The sequence below is a fragment of the Micromys minutus genome (genome assembly GCF_963924665.1).
Source record: "Micromys minutus genome assembly, chromosome: 12".
NCBI lineage: Eukaryota > Metazoa > Chordata > Mammalia > Rodentia > Muridae > Micromys > Micromys minutus.
The window spans coordinates 50635138-50658578 of NC_137981.1; the positions used below are offsets into that span (position 1 = coordinate 50635138).

Genomic DNA, 23441 nt, shown 5'->3' on the forward strand with positions numbered 1-23441 from the left:
GGCAGTGCCACAGGTTGTGACTGAGTGAAGGTCCTCTGCCAAGTTGGCAGGCCTGTGACAAAACTGTGGCGGCTCCCACTTGGTGTCAGTTAAAGTACACTATTGTTTTACTGGAAAATTTTACTTGAAAATAAAATTCCAATAACAAGTGAAAATAAAATTCCAGTAATACAGGTGGGACAGAAACTATGCTTTGAGGGCAGCGGTTCAACATGTGACATTTTTTAGTGGACAGATAGAGACAAAGTCCCAGTTCAAGGGAAAGCTAAACATCTGGGGTTTGTCCCTGTACTGGACCTGTAGAGGACCAGCTTTGGTTGTGTTGGCGTGAAGGGCCCATCAAAGCTGAGAGACCAGAGTTCTGATACCCAGGGCACTGTGCCTTATCCAACGGTCTAAAGAGGGGATGGGGCTTTCCTAGAGTAGGTATTCTGGAGGTAGACAGCTAAGGCCTCAAGTTACAGAGGAAGCCCAGGCCCTTCCAAAGGCTCCTGTTGGCCAGATACTACAGCACATTCTGGACGGTTCTGGAAGTAAGAAGGCCCCAGGGTTTTTCTACATTGCTTATCAGCATTGGGCACACGGAAACAGCAGCCTGTGAGGCTCCTAGCACCAGGCTCAAGGAAATGGAGACACTTGAGTCAGAGAACTGGCACGTAAGTTGCCACCTGTCTCCGACTGGCTGGCTATTGGGAGGTCCATGAATCCATTCCTGCTAGAAGCAAAGCCTATACAGATGTCATCTGTGTCCCAAAGAGTCTAAGGACTCCTGAGGGGTGGGCTCAGTCATCAGCCACGATGGAGAGGGCTCGGAGCTCACTTAGTTTGGTCTCATTTTCCCGCTCTCGCTGCTCATCTGAGTGGCCTGGCTGGTCAAGCTGCTGGGTCAGGTCTCCAAAGATCTTATGCATTTCTGAGTAGTATATAACCTGGGGAGGAGGCAAGAGTTGTTGGCAGGAACCAGACACCGGCTCAACACAGCACCTATTCAGCAAAGCAGCCAAGAGGCACAAGCAGGGCCTGATTCTGGGTCTATGGGTTGCTCTGGCTGAAGTGGGTGGGTTGTGTGTGTCTCTCACTTGCTCTATCACTACCTCTCAGATCTCACCCTATCCCTCAGCGCCTAGGGATTGGGGAACCACAGCTGGGGCTTTTGGAAATATATACTGCAGGTTTGTCAAGAACAAAATAGCTAGATTGGACAGGGAGACTATGCATTTGAGGGTACCAGAGGGCAGTATGTGGGCAAGGGCAGGCCTGGGGTTTACTGCCTTTTCTAAGTGAGGAGAGGAGCCAGGGGCTTTTGGTCATGGAAAAAAAGAACATGGCAGACACTGGAGAGCTAGTTCTAGGAGTCCAGTCGAGGGAGGTGTCAGCTCCCCAGACTCCACCCCTCCCCGGTCTTGCTAATTATCACATGCAGGTCACTGGATGGAAAGCAGCATTGGAGATATGGTGAGAGTGAGGATGAGAGGCGGGTCCAAGGCCCCAGAGGCTTCTCTATTTGATAGATTGTGATTCTTCCATAAGGGTCAGAGGCCATTTCTGCCTCAGTTTCCACTTCCTGACATGACAGCACATACTCATCACAGTGTCCCTACATTCTTCAAACACCTCAACTTTGAGATGTCTCTAGAAATTCTCCTTCCATCTGAGAAACCAGAAGATGGGGACTGGGAGGGCGGCTGTGCAGCAAGGGCCAGTGGGAAGTGATACCCTAGGAAGTTTCTTTAGAATCCCCAGCTAGGTTGCACTGGGCCAAGTACTGGGGGGGGGGAGGGCTAATTCTTTGCCTGGGACACAGTGCCTGGTGAGTCACCGGGAATGCTCACTTCTCTAGTGACTAATAGCAGCAGCCGGGTGAGAAGGAGGCTGGCACAGGGGGAGGTGGTAAACAACTCTGGCTACCCTGCTGCTTGGTTACAGGGCACCCCATAGCCTGGGCACCCTGCAGCTTCCTCTAAGAATTTGGGGGTGGGGATGGTGTATGCAGCTCATTGAAAGCAGAGGCAGGTGTCAGCAAAAGAGAGCAGGCCAAGATTTTCCCCTCTAAATCCACGCCTCATCCAAACAGAGGGTGCAGGGGCTGGAAGGCAGCCCTCACCTGCAGGGACAACAGGAGAGCATCCTCTCTTCTGTTGTCTGTCTCACTCCCTAGGGAGCACTGCACTGAAAACATGGATCATTAGCAAGTCCAGGCTCCAGTCCAAACCTTGCCTGGGCTTCTTGATGGGCATTCTACTCCACGGCTTTGGGTATCATTCCTAATGAAGGCTGGGAAGTGGGAATCGGGTTTTACCCATGGCCCCTGTGACTATGAAAGCAACAAAGAATGATAGTGTCCACTGGAGGGCAGCAAAGGTGCAGCTAAGACAAGAAGCAGGGCAGCAGAGCTTGGGGACGAGAGGCCTTAGCTTTGTGGCCAGTTAGTGTGGGAGTCAGCGCTGTGAGCAGCGAGGTCTGTAGGGAGAAGCCCTGCTCCTGGCTCCATTGCCTCTCCCACCTTGCTAGTGGGGAGAACGATCCTAGCTAAAAACCGCCTGAAGATGAATGGTGAAGGAAGGGCAGGAGCTGCATGCCATCCCAATCGGACCCAGCATCTCAGGAGCAGGGGACACTGGGCTCTGACCTGTGTCCTCCCCTCCCTCTGGCTGCCACCCCTATACCAGCTTGTACTGCTATTTGTCTTTCTACTAGGGGGCAGCATTTCAGAGCCTGTTCAAGATCCTTCCCTAGGAAACTCAGTTAGGATCCCTATGGTCTCCAGCTAATGGAATTCTCCTGTTGGGTTCTCAGGCAGTTACTCTACTGGCCTCTCAACCACCTCTGCAAATGCCTCCTTAACTACGCATGGGAGGAAGAACTCAAGGGGCTGAGAGTTAAAAAGGAACTCTGTCTACCATAGGGTTGGGATTGAGTAGATTGCCAATGGAGGATGTCCAACATAATTTATAGTTCAGGGCTAAAGAGATGACTGGTTAAAAGCACCGACTGTTCTTCCAGAGGCCCTGAGTTCGATTCCCAGCAACCACATGGTGGCTCACAACCATCTGTAATGGGATCGGATGCTCTCTTCTGGTGTGTCTGAAGACAGCTATATACATAAAATAAATAAATAAATCTAGGTGCTAGGCACCAGCGCTGTGACACCACATGAATTTTCACAGTGCCTGGGGCAGGGAAACATTGCTGTCTTTGCAAAGCAAGGCTACATCTAATGGGAACTGGGTCCCTACCAAGATGATTCCCAAAGCGAAGAACCTTGTCTCACCTGTGCCCGGATCAGGGACTCAAAGCTGGGCTGGAAATAGTCAAGTCGGCTGCCATAGAACCGTGGCATCTCATCCAGGAGTTGTTTGTTCTTGGCCTCAAAGTCTTCCCGTACAGGCCGTAGCTCTTCTCGGGCCTGGGGAACAAGATCTTGGAGTCAGGGCGGTCACTGAAGGGACAGGGTGTGGGTGGGAATAGCTAGTGTCCTGGTTCTGCTGGTCCTGAAGGGAGGACCCCGTGGCAATAGTTGTCCTGTTACCCTGTTGCTTCGTCCCCAACCCTCCCAACTCCCCAGCACCTGGTGGAGCTTGGCGAGCACGGGTCCAGTCTTCTCCTTCTCCTCGTACTTCTCCACCTTAGCCTGCAGCCTCCCGTAGTCCTGCAGGGCCTGCTCCCGCCGCTTCACTGCCATGTTGAGGCTCGGGAATATGCTGCTGAACCTGTTGGGCACAGCCTGGTTGGAAACAGGCTTGTCATGCGGGAGTGTATCTGACAGTCCCTACTTAACACCTACTATGCGCCAGTACCATGAGGCTCTGAGGCTTTGGGGCTTGTACAGGTGAGAGGGTGTGGGGAGCAGCAGACAGTACTGAGGGCTCTCCCCCAGACCCAAGCGGTAGTGACTGACGGTGGTCCTTGTCCTGCTGCTGTTTCCCTACACACCTGTGTGTACTAGAGACCAGACCAAACCAAACCAAACCAAACCCACAGGGGAAGCCAGGGCCACAATCAGGTAGTGATGGCCTAGAAAGGGCTATGAGTATCTAAGTTTGTCAACAACTTTTCCACGATGTCACAGTGCCACTGATGGGTGACAAAAAAAGAGTAAGATTCTGGCTAAGGGTTCCTTTACACCGTGAGGACACACAAAGGGAACAGTTCTTCCACCAAAAGAACAAATAGAAAAAAAACCCATTTTAGAAAGATGGTCCTAGCCCCTCCTACCCAACGTGACTGAAAAGGTATGACCACTCAGATGACTGGCCACACAGAGAAGGCCCCGTCTGAAATGGCATTTGAGTATAACCATCATCAAGGCCACCTTTCCCCCATGAAAGGTCACCTATCTTGGACAGGCCCAGGGGAGAGCCACTTTTGGGGGGCCCAGGTAAGAGTAAATGTTTTCTTAACACAGATGAGGGGTGAAGGTGAGGTAATTCAGCAAGTAGGTCTCTTGGGAGTGAGAACCTCAAAGCCGTGAGGACATGTGGTTGGCTTTAGTGCTGTGCAAGGCTTTCCTCCCATACCATGCGGTGCCCACTGTGCCAGCCGGGAGCTCTGTCACCCTGGTGTGACACAGACAAAAGAGTCAATGCCGCTGGCCACTCAGAGGGACACAGCTGCTGACCTAGAACCACAAGAGTCAGTTTGTCTAGGTGGAGACTAGAGAGTGTGACAAAGCAAAGGAAGTCCGGGGATGGGCATCTTTTCACTGGGATGCCAGTCGGTGGCTGAGGCCAGTCTTTCACATGCACCAGAGCCGAGAGAACATCGGAATGCTTAGGTTGTCTTCAGCAGGTTCACATACCTCAGGAGGCATGATTCTCAGCTTTGCTTCTCATAGGACATGATCATAAATTTGGTACTGAAAAGTCTCAACGAGCCAGGGACACACAGGGAGGAATGAGTACTCCTGCTATTGAAGAGAGAGTATGGACTTGGCCAGACATCAGGAGAAAGGTGCAAACTAGACGTGGGGACCAGGCACCACCAGGTCACACTGGGAGGGGCCAGTCACACTGCCTATGTCAGGACAGCTGTATCTAGTGATTCAGCTGCTTGGAGCCCCTCTCCCTTCCTGGGCAGCTGGGCAGTGTGGCTCAAGGGAACAGGTGCCTCAAGCCTGAGAACCTACTGTCCTGCCCCTCCCTCTAGCCCAAGAGGACAAAGGACCCTAGCAGTCTGCTTTTTGGGTGGCCTCAGGGCCAGGGTCAGAGAAAGGGTAAGAAGGAGAGACAGGCAGAGGTGGAACACTTTTCTGTCCAGGCCACACAATCTCTCCTTTGCTCATGGGAATTCATCTGGGGGGGGGGGGTGAGAATGTAGCACAAGGAACAACACCATATGTGAAGGGTGTCCTGCAGGTGTGAGGTGACCTTGGTGCAATGTTAGTTGGCCATGAAGCCCTAGATACATGCTACCCTCAGCAGAACTTTAGACCTTAGCCCATGGTCCCAGCCCCTTTCCATGGTTGTCATACCTACCAGGAACTCTGATACCATCATGACTTAGCCAGCTCATGAAGGCCACAATGGTGCAAGTGCACGGGGAAAGTGCAGAGCTGGGGGACCAAGGCTGCCATAGAGGGGCTACAGGGAAGTAGTGTCTACACAGCACTACTTAACCAATCGAGATCACTACCCTCTGCAGGTGTAACTGGCTCTGCTGCCCCTGCTAGTAGTTCCTGACTCTTGGGGACAAAGGTCTTACTTAGATCTTGTCTTCTACAGCAGTACTTCTCAATCAAATTATGACTGGATTGAGATCTGAGCTTTGTTCGTAGCTCAGGCAACTGTAGATGAATCACTAACAAAGGGAAATCTGGGACTGGGAGCCCCCGAGACAAGGGACAGGTGTCATGTTCTTTTCATCTGAGGGGGCGATTAATGTCACTGGCAGGAAGAGTGCCTGTCCCAAGGTGATGGGAGAAGGAATTCCTGCTCACTTATTTTCTATTTCTCATCTATGCCAGACCTTTCAAGGTTCCTGAGAGCAGGATCCACTCTACATGTGGACTAGCTAGGGCTGGGGTGCTGGTGCACAAGGTTAAGACAGGAACAGGCTGGTCTTTTGTGTCAGGACTTTTCCCAGGTTCCTGCTAACCTGGCAAAGATGACACATGGGCCCAGCTCTCCTTAAAGCACAAAGCTTGCATGTTCTACTATCTTCTCCAAAGACGCATGGTGGAAATGTCCAATCCTCTGCTAGTCTCAGCTGTCCCTTGATAATTAGTAGTAAGAGATGGGCCATACGCTGCTCCCTGGCCCTGCTCAAGTCATACAACCACATGCTTCATGCACACTTAGTTCACCCAGCCCTGCTTTTAGGTACCAAGGAATCAGCTTGGCTTTCTGTCTACAGAGGAAACAGACTCAGGCTGGCGTGAGTGGCTGGAGCACTTCTACTCAATATGGCAGCACACACACCCGACCCACCTTCCTGAGTTCCAAGTCTGAAAGTGCCTAGATCTGATTCACAGATTTTCAAAGACGGGAGCTGGGCCTAGGTCTACATCAGGGTTTCAGGAAGCCCAACCTAGTAGGTACCCATTTCTTGCCTGGCATAGGATTTAACACCAAGCTCACTCCCCAGGGAAATAATGCGTGGGGTGAAGAGAGAGTGGGGAGGGAAAGAGGCCGGCTGGGAGGTGGGCTGGGAGCAGCCGGCCTGGTGGGGAATGCCTGCCATTCCTCATCTGTGCCCACACAGCCGGGATCTTCCACCCACCAGGAAAGGGAAATTGAAAGCATCCCCATCCGACATGTGAACAACCAGGGACTGGGGGATTAGAGACCAAGCCCCCTTTGCGGGGGACACTGGGGGCGACAGAGTGGCCATGATCTTCATTAGAGGACAGGAAAGCTGCAGTTTCCTGTTTCCGGTGCTGGGGTCCCTGGGAGCTTCTCTCCTGGCACAAGGAAGCGAGTGGGGAGGAGGGAACAGGCAGTGGTGGTTTATGTGGTCATGGGGGATTGTATGCTGGCTGTGGGTTGCAGAAGCCAGCCAGGCAGCCAGGCCTGAGGCTCATACAGAGGTCAGCGGATCCATGGCGGAGATGGTGGCCGCCCCCTCTGCCACGCCCCCACCTTCCTGGCAGGTGGTGGGCCGCTAGCATGGTGGGAAGCAGCCGGGGTTTCTCTCTACTTGGCTGAAGAAGCCAGGGATCCAATTTCAATGCCGCCTCGTCGGTTGTGAAATCGAGAAGGTAGTCAACCCCCTAGTTCTCTTGAGCTGGCAGTCCTGCCATATTCTGCCAACTCTGGGTGCATGTGACTGCCTCGGGCTCCCTGCGTTTCAAGCACACCAGAGCTCTGTGTACAGAGGTACTTTCCCGAGACCCTTCCATCCGGCTCTGAGACCAGACCAAGCGAACAGCTCCTTCTACACTCAGGTCCCCACAGGGGGTTCTCTGGTTTGAAGATGAACACTGACCAAGGGGTGTGAGAGCCCAGGCTGATGAGGCTGGGCTGGTGGGCATGGGTCAAGCCTGGCCTCATGGTAGCTGCGGGTGCTCTGCGTGTCCAGTGTTGGGGAGGAGCATTGACAAAGCTAGGAGGGCTTTTCCTAATCCTACGCCTGGACCTGAACAGGGAAGGAATAACTCAGCACTTCCCAACACCCAAAGACTGCAGGATCAAAAACTACTTTCTTCATCTCCTCCAGCTTGATCTCAGCCTCGTGATAATGAAGCAGAGGCTCACTGCCCAGCCCTGGCAAGGCAACTGCCAGGGACCACCACGGAAGAGGTAATAAAGTGCAGCTGCTGGTGCAGAGCAGGAGCCTTTCTAGGTCAGAGCAGGCTGGGTGAGGCCAGGAGAGAGGAAGCATTCAAGAGCTTCAAGGCAAGGCTTGGGCCAGCCTCCTCCCCTGGGGACCCACAGGACAAACCTGCCTGATCCTTGACCAGGGCCTGCAGGACCAAAAAAATGAGTCTCACAGAATTCCTTGCTCCCACAGGTCATGAGTGAGGGGACCTTCCCAAGCAGGATGCGGCGGCTGCTGCTGTTGCGCTCTTCCCCATGTGCGGCCACCCCCACGTTTCCAACACAAAGCGCTGCAGGCAGCTGCATCCCAGGCCGGCTGTGAGATGAAAGGCCTTGCTCATGTCTGTTGAGTGCTGGCCAGAATCTCTACAAGTTGAAATCAGCCAGCACTTGGGCCTCCCAGGGCCCGACCAGAGGCAAAAGGGGATGGGGCCAAGCGACCACCAGGGCAGTGTCTGGCACCATAGAAATTAGCAGTTCCCTGCCCCTAGACTGTCACTAGAAATGCTGGTGCCCTGGAACAACCAGGAGCCTCAAACACAGGACAGGCTGTGTGGCTGGTGTCCCTGTTGCTCCTTGTCATGGGAAGCTGTGAACACACTGCTAGACATGCTCCTTGGCTTCCAAGTGGCTACCTGATCTGCTGTCCCAAGTACCTCGAGGTCCATGGATGATCTACTCACTTTTTCAGGGGTTCAATCACTGTCTTTTGGATCTGGTTCACCTGTCCAAAAAACAAACAAACAAACAAACAAACAAAAACATATTCAGACTCTTCCTAAAAGGGTTGGGGGCGGGTTCCTCAGAGGCCACACTGCTAGACATGCCTCTTGGTTTCCAAGTGGCTAGCTGATCTGCTGTCCTGGGGGCCACACCTAGGGCTGGGTCTGGTTTCAGGTTAACGCCTGTCCTATCAGTGATACTGACAAAGGTTTGTAATGGCTTTGCTCAGTGTGGAAGGATGGATGGGTGGGCAGAGCTGCTGAAGGCACGAGAGACATGAGCATCTGACCAGTCTGGTTTGGGAAGAGCTGGGCTTGAGACGATCAGGCTTCAGAAGGCTAAAGCCCAAAACCACTTTCAACCTATGGTCCCTGCATCTAGCAAGGTCCTCGGGGAGAGGGGTGAGGGACATAGGCCACTGGCAGCAAGACCTGGTCACCTTCTCCTGGTTGAAGGCATCCATCCGCTTCATGGCTGTGTCTAGGGCTGTCACCATGCGCAGAAAGTCCTGATCCTGCTCACATAGCGGGTTGGAGAGTAGGTCCAGGGATATCTTCACAGCAGATTTGGACATGGCTGTTGAGAAGTTAAAAGCTCTGTGAGCTCCCAGGGGGACAGGGTTGAAGGTCTTCTTAGTGATCCTTGACCTCAGCACCTCTGCCTATGTTACAGCTACCAGAACAATGAGGTTCCAAAAAGACACATGACATGGTCCTTAGTGTTTCTCACAAGTCCTACAGATGCAGTACTATACTGATAGATAGCAAAACTCCTAGGTTGTTCTAGGACCAACAAGGAAAATGGTAAGGCTGTATGACACATTTCTGCTCCAAAGATGCTAACTCAATAGTTCAAGAACAAGAGAACCTGTATTGTATGTGGGCTGCTGCTCACTTGGGACTCTCTATACTGTACACTAGGGCTGGTCCACTTATCCCACCCGGACAGAGGATGAATACTTGAGGTGCTGTGGGCTGTCTGGAAGTCACCGGCAGCACCAAGGAGGATGGAGACACATTGCGAGCTTTGAGGTTCTTGATCTGGGGCTCATTTTTAGCACTGTATATTTGCACATGAAAGAGTAGGCAGAGGGCCTAGAGAAGGACCTGGCTCAACACACCAGTTTCTGAACACATCTGGTTGAGTATCACAGCAGAAGATGAATTTTACATATGATCTTGGTCAAAAAGACTGAGAAGCAGTAGAAGAAAGATGTTTTTGTTATTGTTGTGATTGTTTTAAACTCCACTGGGCACTGTAGCCCAAGCTGGCCTTGCTATGTAGCCCAGATGGACCTCTAGTCTGCAGGGATCTTCTGTCTCAGCTTGCTCGGTGGTGGCATTAGAGTCATGCACTGCCACACTTGGCTAGAATTTATTTTATTATTACTTGAGCAACACAGCATTCAAGATGCTATTGATTTTAAAACACACTGTTACTGTATAAACCACTGAGAAAGAAAAAAAAAATGCTGATCCTCAAACCACCATATGAGCAAGAGTGACAGAGCTGTGGTTGCAAGGACACTAACTTGAAAGACCCATCTCCAGCTGATTACAGGTGGGGCCTTCCTTGCTATCCCATGAGTGGAACAGATAGCCCATGCCCAGTGCCTGCTCCTGGAGAAGGGCCTTGTGGGAAAGGAGTACCCCATACCCCATTAGAGGTTCCTATTATGGTAGGGGGTTACAGTTACCAAGCAAAGAAAGCCTACTGTGTGAGGTGACCGGAAAGGTAAACTTGTCAGAAATGTTGAAGCAGTAAGTTACAAAACAGTTATGAAATGATTATAAACAATATAATCAAAAGAAAAAAAAGTCTGCACAGAACTGCAAACATGTCTGAAAATGTCTTCTATTATTCTTTTCCCAGTATTTAAAGAGAACAAAACAAAATACCCCCAAAGCAAATCAAAACCTTAAGGGTCACTGGTTAGAGAAAGCCCCCCCCCCCCAACCTAACACTCTCACATTCTCAGGCCTCTTTCTGCTGAAACCACATCAAGTCAAGGTGCTGCACTTGCTTGGGCCACTTCCCTGGGCACAGCCAGGTCTGAAGTACAATGCAGAACATGGTTCTTGATCCCAGCCCCAGAACACAGCCTTTCTGCCCTGCAGAGACTGCACAGTGAGTCCATGGTCCACACGGCCTACCACCTGGAACTGGCAGTCTCTGAAACTTGGGGGAACTAAGAGTCTTGGACCTCCCCCTTGTGTTCCTGCTCAATACAGCCTCCAAATGAAGCCTTCAGAAACTGCACTCTGAAAACTCTCAAAGTCTAATCATTTTACCAAATGGAAGATCCTCTTTTCAGAGAGCCAGAGGATTTTAGGACCTGTCCTGGGAACTTGGGAGAACTTGATGTCAGAAGAGGCATAGTTCATTTTCCTCAACTGTTGGGTCAGTGGCTCTCAGTATGTTCCTAGTCCCACTGTACTGGTGTCACAATATGTCACAGACATTCCCGGCCTTGTTCTGGACCTCAGAATGTTAAAGTCAGGTCTGTTATCACTAGTCCTCTAGTGGCCCTGCTGTCACCCATGAGCCAGACCTTGAATGTACACTGTGTGCTAGGGGAAGCTGCCTTCTGAAGGGTGCTCTGCTCCTTGCTCTGGACCCAGTGGTCCTAGGTTTCAATAGTTACCCCTTGTTTACAATTTTACTGCCGGACAACAGATTTTTCTCCAGCTAAGGTGTCTGACTCATGAACAGGGGCACCTCGGGAGAGAGGCCACCCCGTTCACCCCACTTAAAGCAGCACTCCATTACTCTCTGTTCCTTACTTGCCCTGGCCTTTGCTTGGTACTATAGTACATATGTACTGATTTCTTACGTGCCCTCTCTCCTGGGATGGAAGCTTCTGACTTGAATCCCTAGGACTGAGATGTGTGCCTGGAATAAGTTGGTTCTCAACCAGCATTTGTCAAATGAGAGATGGCGGTTCACCCTGGTCAAGCCTGTCTCTCTATAAAGTGACATGCAGATACATCCCTCTCTCTGGAATCTATGGAGAAGCTGTCGAGGTCCACTGGGCAGGAGCCTTGGTGTGACAACTTGTGCTGCGGATGTTGGTGGCAGTACTGCTGCTCTTAAGAGAAGCATGTTGGCAACCACACTGCTCTCGGGGCTTTACACCAACACACAGCTTTACCATCACTGCAAGCCACAGGGCTGAGGACCAGCAGATGCGGGTACTTTTCAAAGCACCGTGAGGTTAAAGGGCAGTGTTGGGTGAGAGGCTGTTAGGACAGTGCTTGGTGGGGACAGTACGGGAATGTTCTCTTCTGTTCTTTGTCACTCAGTGACACAGCCTCTTAGAGCTTCCTGACCTGAGCTGCCTCAATCATTGGGCCCCAGGGCCTAGTTCTTCCTGAACAAGTCTCTTCAGCCAAGAGCCCTCCCTGGCCCTGGCTGTTTGCTAGCACCTGCTGGTTCCTCACCACCTTGTCCTCAGTAATGACAGAATGATCCTGAAGTTTTCCTGGCTCTACTTTAGCTGACTCTCCTGCTCAGGGGCATAGCCCCTTCAGCTGCTGTTGCCATGGGAAAGCCATGTTGCCGGACTTCTGCCCGGAAGGCCATGCTTTCTTTTTTCTCTGGCCCTGACCCTGAGGCAGAAATGGCCCTTGCAATAGAGGCTTCTGCTGGCTGCACTACTATCCTGACAGGAACCTGGGAGCATCTGTTTTCCTGCCTGACTAAGCTGGAGAATGGCAGGACCCTGTGGGAGGTGGTCATCTGATCAGAGAGAAATAATCCAGGCCTCCTCTTAGGGACAGCGCTTGGTGTTTTCTGAGCATTGGCTTCTGAGTTAGTTCGCCTTTGAGGGTCTCCTGTTGCCTCGATGGGTGGGAAGGAGGGCCACTCACCTAGGTCAGCATCTGTACTTTTCTTCATGTCCTTCTGCAGCCGCTTGGTCTGTTCTTCCAGCCTGAAAGTGAGGGGGTGGGGGATGGACACTCAACCTCCAGCGCTTGGGGCCTCTCGCCTCTTCTCTGCCTTAGGGAAGCCCAGGAGGGAGGAAAGCCCCTCTCTGAGTAACACCTGCCCCACCTGTGCCACCCCAGGCTCTGCGGGAGGCCAATCACCCAGAGACTGCAGTAATGACCTTTCTATAGCCAGTCACCTGCTGGAGCTGTCCTTGGTTCCTAACTGTAAACGGACAAAGGCCCAGGAAAGGCTCCCTGACTGAGCCCGAGCTAGCCAGGAGGAGGCAGGGCAGGGACTGTGCCCCAGATCTTTCCCACCTCACCCTTCTGGAGTTTGACACTCACTGCTGCAGTTTTCCATACTCCCTTTCAAAGTCTCTCTCCACCTGTAAGGCAAGCGATAGCTCAGTCAGTGGGGCAATGACAGCGCGGTGGAAAAACTCTCCCTGCTTACTGAAACTCCACACCCTCCCCCAGCCTGCAGCAACAGTGCTGTCCAGTCCCTACATGCTCCAGCAGATCATTAACAACAGTGTCCCTGTGTTCCCAAACTAATGAAGTGTTTGACTTAGGGAGAAGGCCTCTCCTTTGGCAAGTCTCAGCGACTGTGCCTTAGCTCTGCCATTCCAGAATGAGGCCCTGCTTAGTGCCCTTCCTCATCCCAACTCTGGTGGCAGCCAAGGTGATCTGACAGGATTGAACCCCACCTAGAATTGAAGTCCCAAGGAAGAGGCGGATCTGAAGTAGGAGGTTCTGCCATGGGCTAGCCGGAGGCCTGAGCAAGTGGGGCTTCCCTTCTCAGCCATAGGTTTCTCATAGGCCCTATTCGTCTGCTGTGGGATCTGGGGTACATCACAAAAGATCTTGTGCAGAGCTTGCATTAGAACGAAGGGGGCCTGCACCTGAGCCTTCAAGGTGTGCACTTCCAGGGCCGCTCAACTTGTGGCCTGATGCAAGGATGGCTACAGGTACAGCTCAACACAAAAGTGTAAGCTTATCAAGACAGGAAGTATTTTTAACTAAAAATTAATTTATTATTACCATCATTATTGTGTTTATGATGTATATGCAAGGGCAGGCCTGGTGTATGCATGAAAGGCAGAGGACAACTTTCAGAAATTCAGTCCGCTGTGGGCTTGGTGATCAGAGGTTGTCAAGACTGCACAGTAAGCGCTCTTACCCACAAACCATCATACTGGCCTGAAGTTTTTAAGGGGGGAAGCAGTAACGTAACTGTGTGGTTCTTGAGAGTGAACTCTGAAGAGGACAATGCCATTTTCAAAAGGCTGGACTATGATGCAGGAAGGCAGCTGAGAGGAGTGGACAGAGGCAGGGAAAGATGAGCTCTACCATCAATAGCTTCTGAGATCTTTTTAAAAAATGCTTATTTATTTTATGCATACGAGTACACCATCACTGTCCTCAGACACACCAGAAGAGGGCATCGGATCCCATTATAGACGGTTGTGAGCCACCGTGTGGTTGCTGGGAATTGAACTCAGGACCTCTGGAAGAGCAGTCAGTGCTCTTAACCAGCGAGCCATCTCTCCAGCCCCTGCTTATGGGATCTTTGAGCAGAGTGATCTCACTTGGTCACTGCTCCCCAAGGGAAGCTAACAATGGCCCACAGCGGTGATTACAGAGTTTACATTCATGTTCTATTCCAGCTTGATGGGTACAGGGGGGCCATGGCAGCCTGGGGATGCAGACAGGGATGCAGAGAGCAGCAGCCAGAACTACTTGGGAAATGGCAGCCATGTAAGCCCTGATATGGCAGCATCACCATGCTATGGCCTTTACAACCCAGAGGATGTGGCTGCTGAGTGTCTTACTTTATTTCATACTAGCATTTATTTCCAGAGGGACAAAATAAAAACTAAGTATTTCTTGGCCCAAATAAACTCGCCCGGAGACACACCTATGTGCCTGCTCTTCTGGGGTGGTGGGGGCTGAGGCCCTGTGCTGCTGCTGCCTCTGGCCCCCAGCCTTGTCTTTTGCAATTCCTGAGTGTGCTGATGTGTGTGGGATGTCAGAGAGCACCTGGTCTGCCTGGCTGGGGACTGCTTGGACTTGTACAGAGGGGCCTTAAGCTCCCAGCCAGGTAGAGCTGTTCTGGGGGAGGAGAAGCTCACAGTCACATGCTGGGATGGGCACATGCTCCTGCTTGATGCCACTCAAAGAAACTCACAGAAACTTGGAAACACCACCTCCCCTGCTTCCGGGAGCCATGGTCAAGGGTCCTTCCATCTTTCTCCCCAGAAGACAGAGCCACTTGGGGGTAGGACCAGAATTCCAGATTATGGCTGATAGAATAAAGAGACACAATGAAGGCACATTCCAAGGTACATGTCTTCTGAGGGAAAGGGCCAAGTGGAAAAGATCTGAACATTTCTGAATGCTTGATGGCTTTGCCAAAAGGTAACTGGAGGCCAGTCAACAATGCAAGTATAAACACATGTGCACGCACTGTCAGGGGATTGGGCTGGGCCAGGCTGCTGGAGGCAGCACGGGGAGAATCAAGCCCTAGATGAAGCTCCGTACGTTCTCCTGGGCTCAGGGAGCAAGGGCAATGCCTAGGCCAGCCTGCCCAGCATGAGAACAGCATTTGCCAAGTGAGTGAACAAGCTGAGTTCCTTCCAAACCCAAATTCCTGGTAAAGGGGAAAAGGAGGCCGCAGGCAGGGCTGGGGTTCTGAGCCAGGACTAAGGTATGTCGGGTCAAAGTGAGGCAGAGAAAGCATTCTGAGAGCCACCATGCAAGGATGGACTGCATCTCCTCTTCAGTATGCTCCAGGGCTAAGGAAGATTAGAGAGGCCAAAGTCTGACATTTGCTTCTGTCGGAGAGGCTCAATGTACCTACTTGTCTGTGCCCTGGTTTTGTAAGGAACCTACCTAGTTAGGAATCTTGGCTTGTGTTTTCCTGTGTACATAAGACCTAGGCAACCCTTGCTTGGAGGGCACAGAAAACCATGTCATCAAGAGCTCCAAGCTAGAGGGAGTGTGTGTGTGTGTGGGGGGGGGGGTGGTGTGTATGCACATGTGACATATAAGTAGGTGCATGTGGTATGTGTATATGTGTGTGTCTGTATGTGCTATGGTGTGTGTGTGTTTCTATGTCTATGTGTTCTCTCTCCATACTAAGATGCTCTGAGGCTCCAGAGGGAACTGGTAAAAGTTGGATTGGGAGGTGGAAGCTGTGGTCCTGGTCTCAGTGCCAATGGTCAGCCCCTGCAAGGAACATGTGATTCCTGCCTGCCACTGCCTCAACAATCACAGAATGCATGTTGGTAACCTGCGCACAGGGAAGCAGTGACAGCAAAGACAATGTTTTCTTTGTGGCTGGAAGCTGAGCACCCTGAGCCAAATCCTTCTGAAAATCCATGAACATAGCATGAACATTTCTTCCCATGACAAGGCTCCCATGACTTCCAATAACCTGGGCGACCACATCTGTTCCTATCCGAAAGTGGTCACCAGTGTCCCGGGACAGCTGCCAGATATCTGGAAACATCTGAACAGCCCAGGCCTGTGTCGGGGTGGAGAGGTGAACCAGAACCCATCGAGAAAAGGCAGGGTCCTGCTACCTATGCTTAAACACCCCCAGGGAACTGAAGGGAACAGGTTGAGCCGACAAAACCTCTATTCTAAGCCATCCCTCAGCTTTGACTGTTGGTGAAAGATCAAAGGCCTAGCCTACAACTTCACTGAACTGGGAGATGGAGCTGCTGGGACAGGCTGAGTTCTTGTTGGCTTTGGAGGAAGCCAAAACAGATGTCAATGAGGGCTTCTTATAGAGCAGAGATGGATTAAGTCCTGATCTGCCCTGGTTGGTGTGAGACTCTTCGTGTGTGTAACATAGGTACTAGGGTTAGCCTTACCTTACACATGGGAAAGCTAAGGCTCGAAGAGGCTAAGGCATGCGCCAAAAGTCTCCAATAACAGAGGCAGAGCCAGGTGGGAGTTAGGAAGTCAGGCCCTTACCTGGCTCCTTAACAACCACTGGACACTTGCTCAATTTCGGGGTAAGGGACGCCATAGATTAAGGGATGACAAGTACCTAGCAAGGACACAGATACATAGGAAGGGGACAAGGGAAGCTATGGGCAGGGTAGAGGTGTCAGGAGATTTGATTTTCCCTGGGAATCTTTGCTATTTCTCAAAGTAAAGGATCTAGGACCTGCTATCATGATAGATTGAGACCCTTGGATCCATAAGCCAAAATAAACAATTCTTTCCCTAAAAAAATACCCCCAGGAACCAAGACCTTCCCACCAAAAGACTCTGGCAAGAAGCTGGAAAGTGCACTGTAGCCCATTCTGCTCTGTGGGATCAAAGCCCCATCGATGAAAGATGAAAGTCATGGTGGAGGGTGATATTTCTGTCTTCTTGTTTGTGGTTGTGAACAAAGGGGGAAAAAGACCCTTTTCAAAAACCACTTTTCTTTTGGATCTGCTGAGATTACTCTCTAGAGGCTTAAAGCCACACCCTCCCACTTCTTGGAGCCCAGCATTTGAAGACCCAGACTTTCTGGGTCTTAGCAGAGAGGCTCCACAGATGGTCAGCTGTGGAGGCGACATTGAGTCTGTTACAACCTGACATTGCATGAGGCCGAGGGCGACTCTTTTAAGTTGAGTCCAGCTTTTTTCTTGTGACCTAACTTTGGACTTCCTGAAGATGGAGACATTGGTCAGATGTGCTGAACTTTCTGCCAAGCTAAAATAGGCTCTTCCCTCTAGCTCTGGCAGCTGAGCCGAGGAGAGAAGGGGGGAGACAAAGGCCTCAGAGGATGGGCAAGGGGGCCTCTACTGCATGAACAGTGCCGGAACTTGAGCTGTTACCATGGAGTTTGGACTTTACATGTAGGACCACTCCTGTTAAAAACAGAAGCCTTGTTGTGTGTGAGGAGCTGGGGAGGCTACTCTGGACAGACAGGGCTGCGTAGTAGGAGCATCACAAAGCAAAGATGGAGGAGTGCGCAGGGCCACAGACTGAGTGCTGACTCCAGCTCTCCAGGAGAGGATTTTCAGGTCTAACAGTGTCTCAATTATTCTATGGAAAAACTGGATGCTGAAGCCAGACAAGGTCCATGGGCTTCTAGCTCTAACGTTCTAGGAAATGTAGTTCTTCTTTTCCCACTTCAGACATAAAACAGGGATACAGATCATGGATTGCACAGAGCGACAGGACCATGGCAGAGACTCACCTGTCTGTGGAAACAAAAGAAGTGGACCACCCGGAGAACCTGTTTGCTTTTTATGTAGTTGAGGTGAAAAAAAGGCCTTTGGCACTATTGTGGTGTGTGTGTGTGTGTGTGTGTGTGTGTGTGTGTGTTTGTGTGTGTGCGCGCACGCGCGCAAGGGGGTGTGTGTATATGTATATGCCCCAGAGCTCACCCAGGAACAGGACTGCTCAGATGGAGAGGATCTCAGCTGTCCAAAGTTGGAGAAGCAACCAACAGGACTCAGGACAGGAGGCCCCTGTGAACCCCAGGTTCTACAACCAATGGATGGGAATAAGGCTCAGGGTTTGATCTTCCAGCTCCCAAATGTGCACTGACAGTGCTCAGGTTCTGCCCTGGAAAGGTAGCTCTCTGACAGAGCACTTGTCTAGTATGCACAAAGCCCTGGTTCAATCTCCAGCACCGAGAGAAAAAACCCAGAAGGCTGTGGTTCCATGCACAGGTCATATGAAGCACAGTTGAGTCTCAGGGCATAAGAACTAGGTTACTCACTGTTTTGGAAACAATCTGTTTCTTAGGCTGCCCGATCTTAAATGGAATCCTGTAAGAGGAAGAGACAGAGATGCTGTGAGACATGGGGTAGGCTGGGCTGTAGGAGTGGATGCACAGGGGGGATCGACACTTGGTCCCCTAGTACTCATGGCCTGGGGACATGTGATCCAAGAGCACCCAGTTGGGTTCTGGGACAGATCATGTGCCATGCAGGCTCTTGGTCACTCCTGCCTGCTGAGAACATCATTTCTATTAATGGTTTGTCACTTAAACACATGGGAAAAGTGGGGGAAGGGAGACACCTTGAGGATCTGTAAATCTTGTTTGAGGAACTACTAAGTGTGAAACATGGCTCTCTATTCTTAAAAACACATCCTTGAAAAAGCCCACAATATCCCTTACTCTCTCTGTAAGAGGTACTCAGTTTCCCCATAGGGGCTACAATGTATCTTGAGAGGTTTCTGATCATGCTAAGGGGAGACAACATATGAAGGAGCACTTCTAACTAGTTAAAAACAGATGAGATCAAATGTGGCTACTTGGTAAAGAATTTGCTTACAAGGTAAGCCTGCCTTGAACTCGCTAAGAAGCTGTTTGCCAGGCTCCCATGCTCATCCGGAAGTAGGTGGACCTAACAGAAGATCTTGGGGTTGGGGTCAGGCTCAGAAGGGGAGCCACAGCCCAGCCTCCAACTACTTTAGCAGGCTGCCCTAAGGCCCAAATGGCTGCCCCGGGTCATGAAAGGATGTCTTTCCTGATGACTCTGTTAGTCTACGCTGGTGGCCAGGGGTGAGAATCAACATGGTTCATCCCAGTGGTAACAGAAATGGTAATGTGTCTTCCCTGCCTTTTCTGTCTCCAGGAAGGAAGTGAATCTAGGGACCAGCTGTGGGAAGAAGTCCAAAGCCAGCCTCTCAATACTCTGACAGACCAATGTGCCAGTGCTGTTATCACCAACCCTTAGGCTCCACTCCCATCCTTTCCATGGCTATTCTCCGCCTCCACCTGGCCCAAGCTGACCAACACTGTGCTAACCCCAACTGTATAATTAACCACCGATAATAACCCCCAGACAGCGATCTGGTTGAGGGGATGGGCCCGCCTGAGTCACAGCGGTTTAAATTTAATTTCTGGAGGACATCCTGTTTATTGTTAACCCAGCCCCGTAATTTGGGAGAGTTAACCCTTTGGGGGCTGGCTGAAAACAAAGCGCCTTGAGTGGTATCACTGTCAGATGGGAAAAGGTATGCTGTGAAACTGAAAGAGGAGAAAAAGGGAAGCTGTTGCTTCTCTCGGAGGAAAAGGACCAGGGGAGCTGGGTTTTCTGTTCCAGTCACCATAATGTTTTCCCTAAGATTGGAAACTGGAGTTGATGGCTGATGACCACGAACCCCTGAGGAACACTCTGGAGGCAGCTGAGGTGCTGGGGCCATACATCACTAGGGTTCTCTGGGAAGGAAGCTGTAGTGGGACAAGCTCTAACCAGAAAGCAGACCCAGTCTCTGCCTCACTGGTTTGGTCATTCACTGAAAAAGTCAGTTTCTCTGAAACCTTAGTTTCTTCAACTATGAAGCCAGTGAGATGAGATGGCCCTACAAAAACCCTACACCCCAAGCATGTGGGGGAGTGGGCTGAGGATCCCAAGGAGCCCTCAGAGCAGTTTCAGTTTATGACAGACTCTAGACAAAGAAGCTAAAGTTGGCGGGTGTTACCGACAGAGCCATGGCCTTGCTAACGCTCAGCTTAGACTCACAGGCCCTTTAGAGAAGCCAGGCGTGAGGGACTAGTTTTGCCACTTTGACACTCTCTCTCACTCTTAGAGGTGCTGAAGACAGGCTCAGGGTCACTGTGCTGCTTCTCCAGAGCCCCTGACTTCTCTCTGCCACTCCCTGCAGGGTTCTTCTCAAGAGCTATTCTAGGTACTTGATGCTTAGAGTCTGTGGGGTCAGGCGGGGCTAATGGCTGAGAGCCCGAAAACGAAGGTGAGTCTGTGTGGAGTCACGTTTTAGCACAAAGGGAAACCAGTCACATGCAGGCAGCCAGGCCTCCACCAATCAGACAGGACTTTATCAGACTATAGCACTCGCTTGCTCCAAAGCTGTGTCTACCTGCTACCACACCTTTTAAGTAAGATAAACATTTTGTTCTAGATTTTCAGAAAAACTGTGAAGTATCATAATTATGCCTCCATGGCCTATTCCCTCCTATGGACATCTTACATTAGTATGGTATATTAGACACGGTTAATAAACCTGAAATGACATAATAAAATCTGTGTTTTGTTCAGATTGCCTCAGTTTCTCTTCAGTGAACTTTTTAGAACCAGGAACCCATGCCGACTATCACACTACACTGGCCCTGAAGTGCCTCTGCTGTGAGTGTTAGACTTCCCTGGCTTTGAAGACACTGACCCTTTAACGGGTACTGGTCAGTTTATAGCTAGGATGCCTCCCCAAACCCCTTGGGATTTAAGGCTAGAGAGATGGCTCAGTGGGTTAAGGGTACTGATTGCTCTTTCAGAGGACCAGAGTTCAGTTCCCATCACTCACATGGGACAGCTCACAGCCATTTAAAACTCCAGCTCCAAGGCATCTGACGCCTTCCTCTGGCCTGGGTAGGTACCTACGTACATGTGCCATACATTTGCACAGACACATAAGTAAAAATAAATCTTTAAAACAACAACAAAAAGACCCTGCTCTTGTCACGTCTCCTCACGGATATAGTGCAGACATGATACACCCCTACTGTCCCTACTGTGCTACAGGCTGAGGAAGTGCTTCAGAAGTTCCCCCACTGTCATCCCTCCCCTCCTCCTGCCCCTTTCCACTAGGGAGTCACTATTTATTTTACTTATTTTGGCTGTCATTCATATCAGGATGAACACATGGGTATTTTATACTCTGGGTCATGATCCAATACTGCTTTACTTTGATACTCAAAAACTGCTTCAGTTGACCCACTGAGAGTATTGCAGTTGGCTTGTGACTTGCAGACAAATCCCCATCAGTGCATGGGCTGAATTAAGTAGCATCTCCTTTAATACAAGTCACTCCTACTTCAGCCACATGGCCGTTTCCTACTTTCTCTGACTCCGTACTTCTTATTTCCTGCCCCACACCAGGGGATTTAAGTAGTCAGTGCTATGTGAATTACACAGGGAAGGCACACACAGCTACACCCAAACGGAGCCTTCCCACTTCCTGCCTTCCTAGGAGGTGCTCTTAAGTCTAGCGCTTTGCTTACTTAGAATAGTTTTGTTGAACAATTTCAAGAAAAGGATGAGAAATAAGGGAAGAAGATCCCCTGCCAGCCATTATCTCCGCCCAAGGTTACCGTTTCAGCAGTATTAATTATATATATTTTTACATGGGCTGAAAGCAAAACAGCCGAGGCAAATAGTGGTGGTAGTGTCAGTCCTGGGAGAGAATGTGGCTACTGTTCTCTTCTTTGCAGTTGCTGCAATGCCTCAAGCAAGGAAAAAAAAAAAAAAAAAAAAAAACAACAACCCAGGAAACCAAGCAAACAAAAACAACCCTTCTTCTTTTTTTCCTTAACTGCAAAAATAGCACCTGATTAGTGTTAGAAACTTAGAAGTCATGGAAAAACACAAATGATGAAGAACAGCACCTGAATGCTCACATACTGCAGAGGCCAAAACAAGCAGTGAAATACTGAATTGCTGCACGGCCACGCATCTGCACACGTGTGTATACATGCACATATGTATTGATAACATTCTTTTTTTTAAAAAAGAGGATGCACATAGCATGTTTTGGTATGTCAACATAATGTTTAAATCTAGTATTTAGAAGTTACTAGTTTAGCAGACGAAATGATGGGTTTCCTTACAGCGTCGGCACCTGTCTGTAAGGAAATGCTTTGGCTTCGTTTGCTCATGTGTGCACACTGCCCCCTCCTCTTAGCCGGCTCCCTGGGCTCCCTGTCCGTTAGTCTCGCCTCAGCTGTCCTGCTGCGTGGATCCCAGCACTCTAGTTCCCACTTGCCCTAAGTTCTCTTCCTTTCATGATCGCTTTTCTACTTTTGTGATACACACACACACACACACACACACACACACACACACACACACACACACCCTTTTAAATTTAGCTTCTGCAAGAGGAAAGACACACATGGGATTTGTCTTTTGGAGTCTGGTTTATTTTGTTTAACATAATGACTTCCAGTTGCAACCATTTCCCCCTCCCCCCTACAAATGTCATGATTTCATTTTTCTTTATGGCTGCAAAAAACTTCCCTTGTGTCTATCTCCTACTTTTTCATTATCCATCTATTTGTTGGCAGGATCCTAGGGTGACTGCATGCCCTGGTTTTTGTGACTAGTACAGCTATTAACATGGTTATGTAGGTATTGCTCTGGTGTACTGACCCAAGAGGCAAGTAGCTGGCCCATACTGGTTTCTACAATGGTGGTACAAGTTTACGTTCCCATCAGCAGTGGGCACAGGCTCCCCTTCCCCCACATTCCCACCAGCATTTTTTACTATTCGTTTTCGTGTAATATGCCAATATAGTTTTCATCATTGGTTTTTAAAAATATTAAACACTTACTTGTTGTGTATGTGCATACATGTGAGTGCTATGGTACACGTGTGGTGATCAAAGGACAACTTGCTGAAGTCAGCTCTTTCTACTGTGTGGGCCTCAGGGATGGAACTCAGGTTGTCAGGCACGGAGGTGGAGCCTTTGCCCTCTGAGCCAGGCCATCAGGGTCTAGTTTTCTGAGACAAGCTTTCTCTGTGTAGCCCTGGCTGTCCTGGAACTCACTCTGTAGACCATGCTGACCTCAAACTCACATATCCACCTGCCCCTGCCGCCTGAGTGCTGGGATTGAAGGCATGCACCACCATGCCTGGCTACATCGTGTTTTAAGTCAGGGTTTCTCTATTTTCCCAGGTATGACCCTCTTGCTTCATCCTCGGAGTCTGGGATTACAGGTGTGTCACATGCCTGAACAAAATTTCTTTGTGAATTTCACAGGCATTACTTTTTCATCTTCCAACACCCCAGTAAAGTATAAAGTCTCTGTGAAATCTGAAGCCACCCCGATTTCTGCCCTTTTTATGTGGTCTATTTTTCACTTTCTTTTTGCAAGTCCAAAGGATGGTGGGGTTGTCATGGTATTTCGTAACAGTGTACATCCTGGGTCTGTTTCCATCTGCTGTGCCGGCTTCTCACTGGGCAGCTGGCAATCCCTAAGCCTTGACTGGTGTTGACTTTCCTCCACTGTTATGCTTGCTGTGATCTTGATGGTCCCTCTTGGTCTCTGATTTCTCTACT

General features: G+C 50.2%; 1 protein-coding gene across 1 annotated transcript in view; it reads right to left on the reverse strand.

The window, feature by feature from the left end:
* Positions 1-148: 148 nt before the first annotated feature.
* BIN3 (bridging integrator 3) overlaps positions 149-23441 on the reverse strand; it is a 35847-nt gene continuing 12554 nt past the window's right edge. Inside the window, exons 2-9 of the mRNA XM_080926050.1 lie at positions 18138-18186; positions 12752-12792; positions 12347-12408; positions 8917-9053; positions 8438-8478; positions 3569-3710; positions 3272-3406; positions 149-929 (exon numbers count right to left, since the gene is read on the reverse strand). Coding sequence (XP_080782176.1) covers positions 783-929; positions 3272-3406; positions 3569-3710; positions 8438-8478; positions 8917-9053; positions 12347-12408; positions 12752-12792; positions 18138-18186 — 754 coding nt within the window. The 3' untranslated portion in view covers positions 149-782. The remainder of the gene's footprint in view (positions 930-3271; positions 3407-3568; positions 3711-8437; positions 8479-8916; positions 9054-12346; positions 12409-12751; positions 12793-18137; positions 18187-23441) is intronic.